We start from the raw sequence: 6,000 nt of genomic DNA, 5'->3' as shown, positions 1-6,000 counted from the left end.
TTTCAATTTCTTCATCTGAAAATTGTCTGTTCATATCCTTTGACCATTTATCAATTGGAGAATGGCTTGATTTTTTATAAATTTGAGTCAGTTCTCTATATATTTTGGAAATGAGGCCTTTATCAGAACCTTTAATTGTAAAGATGTTTTCCCAGTTAGTTACTTCCCTACTAATCTTGTTTGCATTCGTTCTGTTTGTACAAAGGCTTTTTAATTTGATATAATCAAAATTTTCTATTTTGTGATTGGTAATGGTCTCTAGTTCATCTTTGGTCACAAATTTCTTTCTCCTCCACAAGTCTGAGAGATAAACTATCCTATGTTCTTCTAATTTATTTATAATCTCGTTCTTTATGCCTAGGTCATGGACCCATTTTGATCTTATCTTGGTATGTGGTGTTAAGTGTGGGTCCTTTGGGCAGGGACTTTCTTTTGCCTCTTTCTGTACCCCCAGTACAATCCCTGGCCAAAAAAAAAAAAAAAAAAAAAGGTGATTAATAAATGTTGACTAATTGGACTACATGGCTAGATATAACACTTGGAGTCTGGAAACTAGAAGTAGAATTTGACCAGATATTTGCTAGCTATGTGACCCTGGACCATTCACTTGATCTCTCTGAATCTCAGTTTCCCCATCTGTAAGATAATAGCATCTACCAATTGGCTTGTGAGGATGAAATGAGTTAACATATGTAAAGTGTTTTACAAACCTTAAAGCAAGGAGTAAATGCCAGCTATTATTTTTGGACCACTTAACGTGGTCGTTAGGGTTTTTAATGCCAACTTTTCATTTAGAACATATTTGTATATATGCTTAAAGTTTTATTGATGCCTCTTGTTTTTCCATCAGTCATTTCTAAATGTTCTTTCCTTTTTCAAAACTGAGCTTTTTTTGTAATAAAGAAAAAAAAAGAGTAAGCATCTAACACTGATTATGTCCAAGGCAAAATGCAGCATTCTGTATCATTGGAATTCTATCAAAATCTTCTTTCTTTGGTGTTTTCATCTCTTTCCCAGTCCCTCCAATGCTGAGAATTTGATGGTCTGCTCAGTTTAAGGGTTTGAGGAGTGAGGTATCAGATCTGAAAATGAGCCACCTCTGCTTCTTTGGGATTTCTTCCATGGAGCTTTTGTTACCCCTCAGTGCTATAACACTGGAGTCTTGTATAGGCAAGAATCCTGCGGCAGAGATGAGCAAACCAGCAAAAGATAATGGGCGAACGCTAGTGCTGGGGACTTTGCCAGTAAGACTAGCACCTGAGAGGCAGGGATGGTTAGAAACAAGCTCAGTGACTAACCAGCCTTTTTTTCCTTGCTTACATTACAGGCTCCTTTGCCTCATCCACAGAGTCCTGAGACACTCATTAACAGCCACGAAAGGGCCGTCTCTAGCGATTGAGTAAGTTCTGGGTTCCAAAGAGCAAAGCCTGGATGACAGGGGACAGAATCTGTCACACAGAGAGAATGGCAGACTTGTTACCGAACTGAAAGAGTTTAAAGATTCCAGCTCCCAATTCCTCCCCAATGCATTTCTCTATCATTCTTGGAACAAGACCTGGATGGGGCTTTGGAGATGATTTGGTCCAATCTTCTCATTTTACAAGAGAAGAAAAGAAGCCCACATAGTTGAGTGATTTGTCCAAGGTCACACAGTAGGCGCACATAGTCAAGTCAGAATTCGTACTCAGATCTTCAAACTTTAGTGATCCAGCACTTTCTCCGTCGTTCTTGGAGCTCTTTAAGAAGTCATTTACCAACATGTGACACTCATATGAAGCCCAGATGGGCTCGCCTTTGGTCCCCAAGTAGAACCACACCCCCGGGGATGGCGAGTGGAGCTCAGAGCCCAGCCATCCAGCCCTACCAGAGGCCTTGACCACCCGGAGCCGCCTGCCCCTAAGGCCAAGGGATCAAGGCCAGGGGAAGCGGTCTCAGCCGTAGGGCAGATCAGCTGGCTTTGCCCTCGGCCGGACCAGCCCTGCGCAATCAGTCCCCACGCCTCCCCTGCTGGCCTCGGGGAGTCAGAGTCCAAGCGGGAAAGGGAGGGGCGGGCTGGGCCGGCTCCCTGACTGGCAGCCGGGTTGGCCACTGGCCAGGGGAGGTTAATAGGCTCAGGGTCGGCGTGCCTGCGCGCTGGATCCCGGTCTGCCTGTCCCGCTGCGCAAAGGGACCCGGACCCGGACCGCCGAGCTCCAGACTAAATCTCATTCCAAATCGGGCAGGTAGAAGAGAGAGAGAGAGAGAAAAAAAAGTTGAAAACAGACACTGATCGGGGATGGGGGTGGGGGAAAGAAAACCCACAAGCCTCTCCTAAATTGCTGGACCGATGCCTTAGAGAGGAGGGGAGTTTGCGCTTAGAGATGGAGCGGCGTTAGGACCCAGCAGGAAGAACTTTGGAATCTCCTCCGAAGGGAGGGGGCTGGGAAGGAGTTAGCGGCTCCAGGGCGCAGGCGCGCGCGTTTACTATCGCCGGTCGTGGAGCTCGGTGGGACGGAATAGAATGAAATGTAACAAAACAAGCTGAGCCTTTGTAGCTGTTTAAAGGGGCCGCGGTCCCTTCCCTCCCGCCTCCCGCCTCCTTCCCCTCCGACGTGCCCCTCCACCTAGAGCCGGGCTCTGGGCTCTGGGGAAACTGGTCCAGCTAGGCTAGCGCTTTCTGAAACCCACCCCGGGAGGCAGCGCGAGCGAGGAAAGCGTCCGTGAGGAAGACCACCGCGCAGAGAGACAAGACAGAGGGAGAGGAGGAAGGCACCAGCCCGGAGTGGGCTGCGGTCCCCGGGCGCCCCGGGCCGGCTTGCGCAGCGTGGATCTCCGGGGACTGGAATGCAAACAAAGCTGGCCGCTGGCAGGGGCGGGAGCCCGGAGGCGCCGAGAAAGTTTGCCTAAGGATGGCTTGAGCTGGGGGAGGGCGAGCCGGCAAAGTTTCTTTCGTATGCTTCTGTCTTCGGGGGTGCCCTGTGGGGACATGCCCCTTCCGCGCCCCAGCTGATCTGCGGGGTCCCGACTGCTGCTGCTGCTCCTGCGTTCTGGGGCCACCTGTTTCGCATTCCCGTGAATCTGCGGGTCCGCTCCCGTGTGCGTGTGCACTCGAGTGTGTGTCGGGGGTCCGGGGTGAAAGGGCGCCACGCGCGTGGCCAGGACCATGTCGAAAGTCATCCAGAAGAAGAATCACTGGACTACGAAAGTGCATCAGTGCACCCTGAGCCGGGGGCCCCAGGGCGAGCTGGGACTGACCGTCCTGGGGGGAGCCGAGTATGGCGAGTTCCCCTACGTGGGCTCCGTGGAGCCGGACGCGGAGGGGCTTGCCACCGGCGGCGAGGGCAACGGTCTCAGCGAGGGCGAGCTGCTGCTGGAGGTGCACGGGGTCCGCGTGTCCGGCTTGCCCCGCTACGACGTTTTGGGAGTTATCCAAAGCTGCAAGGAGTCCGTCACCTTCAAGGCCGTCAGACCAGGTGAGAAGGAGGCGCCGAGGCTCGCTGGGGGTATTATGGGCACCTCCCCCTTTTCCCGTCCCCAGCCTCGGGGAAGCGAACCTGGGGCTGGGAGCCCCTCCCCCCAGCCTGAGGGATTCCTCACACCTCGGGTCACTTTTCTGCCCCGGAGGCAGAGAAGCGGAGTCAGACACCCTGTGGTGCCCCGGAGAAATCCAAGTTCTCACCTTGGTTTTAGGAGGGCCTTTACTGTCTGAAAGAACTTTGCGGGGCTTGGCTGTTGGGCTTGGCTGGGCAAACCTGTTATAGTGCCCCAGGTCCAAGTTAGCAGCGAGGTGCTCCTCACCCTTAGCCTGGGGGGAGACTAGGTAGGGATGCTGAGACTGACGTACGTGTTTCCCCACAAAAAAGTGGAATGGAGGGTAGGCGCTCCCCCTTCCCCTCTTCTCCCCACCCCCAATGTATGATCCGACCTGAAGGAGGGACCACTATGTGTCCATCTTCACCTTCACTCCCCTTCTCCTCCTTTCAGAGTCTCTGTACCTTCTCTGCCCACCCGGGAACCCCGGGATTGGGTGAGGGGACAGTTGAACCTCTCTTTTTTAATTCAGCGGCTCCCCATCTCATCCCATCCCCCTTCCACACTGGACTCTACCCAATGGTCCTGTTGGTTAAATCTTTTTTTTTTTTTTTAATTGCCTCCAGAAAGGTCTTTGCTTCACATTACAGATTCCTCCAATGTGAGAAGGGTCTCCAGGTGTCTCCCAAATCTACCCTTCCATTATTTCTCTCTGTGGCACATTTGTAAGTCAAATCCCAAGCATCTTGTCCTTGTGGAAAGTGATGGTTGAGGGGGGCTCTCTGTGCGTTTGCGGGTAGGTCACGTGCAGGGGGGTCGATGGAGAATATCAGTGACTCTTTGAAAGACTCGAAAAAGGGATTATAATACCTGGGGAGGGGGAGGGCCGAATGTCCTCTGTGTGCCCCTGAGTCAGTTTTTAAAGGAGCCCTGTTCCCAACTCATTAAGGACTGACATGAAATTGCTTAAAAGGGACCTAGCTCCAGAACTTGGTGTTCAGTTTTGGGAGTTGGGGAAAAGCCAAGAAACTCTTGGGCTCCGAAGGGCACAACTGCGTAACTCCGAAAGGCAGTCAGCCACCAGACTCTCTTGGGGTGAAACGCCCAAGGAGGTCGGGATTCTACGCACTGTGATGAAAAGTTCCCCCATGTGGATGACAGCCTGGCTGGAAAGGGAAGGCAGGTTGCTGTGCTGTCTGTGGAATGTACGCAAGGAAGGAAGAGCCTGGGCTGGGATGGGCAATTCCTCTTCTCTTTGAAAGAGGGCTTATCCAGATGAAGGGAGTGGCTGGGGAGAGAACGGAGCCTCCTGTTTCCCCTCTGGATTTTTTGAGAGAAAATCCTGCTATGCAGAAAGACCACTCCCTTCTGTTCCCCTCCCTCCCATCCGTGTATCCCTCTGGAGACGTGGTTAAAACAGATTTTCCTAGTTTCAGAGACACAGCAGGCGTTGAGTGCCAGGAAAACTGTTCCCAATGGGAGTTATCCAGGTTATTAAGGTTAGAGAAAGTTTGGAAGGAAGGGCTGGATCTCTGAATTTAACGGACACCTGTGGATCCAAATGACAGGATGCAAATGCTGGGGGGGAGGGAAGGGGAGAGGGGAGCAGTTGGGTTAAAAGGCAAAGATGGACTCCCTCTTTGACCTAGCTGGCCTGGGGATCCGGACTCTGGATCTCCTTTTACTCCCCATCCCTTTGCAAGTTGCTGAATCAGTCTTTGAGGGCTTTCACAGATTGGGGGGGGGGGGGGAGAGAGGATCCTTCCGAGAGCCTTTCTCCCTATCCTGGGATGTTTCTGGTTGATGGCAACTGTCTGTCACTGGAGGTTGCCAAAAGAAAGCTGAATCTCCAAGTATTTGTGAAGTTTCCCTGGGTCACTTCCTAGGATGGTATTTTTTGGTGCCGGTGGGGTGTGTGAGTGGGTGGGTGCTTTAGAATGAAGTTGTCTGCAGGGAAGCCTTGGATGACTTGGAATCCAGTGCACTTGTGAAAGATAGTGTCTGTGCCATCTTTCTGCAGGCAACAGAGTTGGCAAAGCTGTCTCATTAAGGCATAAAGATTCTGAGTCAGAGCAGCAGTCAGCCTAGAACAGCCCATCCTCTTTTGCTGGCACGCTGCAAAGGAAAGCGTGACAGCCATACAGTTCTGTGCCCAGGCTGCCTGGGTCACACTGGGGGCTAGCGGTGGGAAAGGATCAGGGTCTCATTGTGAAAGGGGTTGGGGGATTGTGTTCTTGGGACATCATTGTGGACTCTGGAAAGACTAAGCAAAGCCTGCAGTCTATTCTGTTTCTGAATAGAAAACGTTTCCTTCCTAGAGAAGGGGAGATTCTTGATGCTCAAAGTCTAGACAAGATTGAGGGTAGCTTCGTTCGAAAGAAAGGCCAAAAGTGAGGAAATGATGACTCTTAATGAATAAATAAGCAAATTGGGCAAGAATAGAGAAGTACTGAGTTTGAAATCGGACAGCCTGAAGGAGAATCCCCAATT

General features: G+C 51.3%; 1 protein-coding gene across 14 annotated transcripts in view; it reads left to right on the top strand.

Annotated features, from left to right (window-relative positions):
* The first annotated feature begins 1,593 nt into the window (after positions 1-1,593).
* The window catches only part of MAGI1 (membrane associated guanylate kinase, WW and PDZ domain containing 1), a 702,436-nt gene continuing 698,029 nt past the window's right edge, over positions 1,594-6,000 (top strand). For 6 of the 14 annotated variants that reach the window (XM_051980360.1, XM_051980354.1, XM_051980345.1 and 3 more), the window contains exon 1: positions 2,065-3,452. In XM_051980360.1, coding sequence (XP_051836320.1) covers positions 3,143-3,452 — 310 coding nt within the window. In that variant the 5' untranslated portion in view covers positions 2,065-3,142. Of the gene's footprint in view, positions 3,453-6,000 lie in introns of all 14 variants that reach the window. The other 8 variants (XM_051980336.1, XM_051980307.1, XM_051980299.1 and 5 more) reach the window with 6 other exon arrangements.

The sequence above is a fragment of the Antechinus flavipes genome, chromosome 1 (assembly GCF_016432865.1).
Source record: "Antechinus flavipes isolate AdamAnt ecotype Samford, QLD, Australia chromosome 1, AdamAnt_v2, whole genome shotgun sequence".
In the NCBI taxonomy this organism is placed as follows: Eukaryota; Metazoa; Chordata; class Mammalia; order Dasyuromorphia; family Dasyuridae; genus Antechinus; species Antechinus flavipes.
Note: the sequence above shows the minus strand (reverse complement) of the source record. Positions and strands in the feature narration are given on the sequence as shown.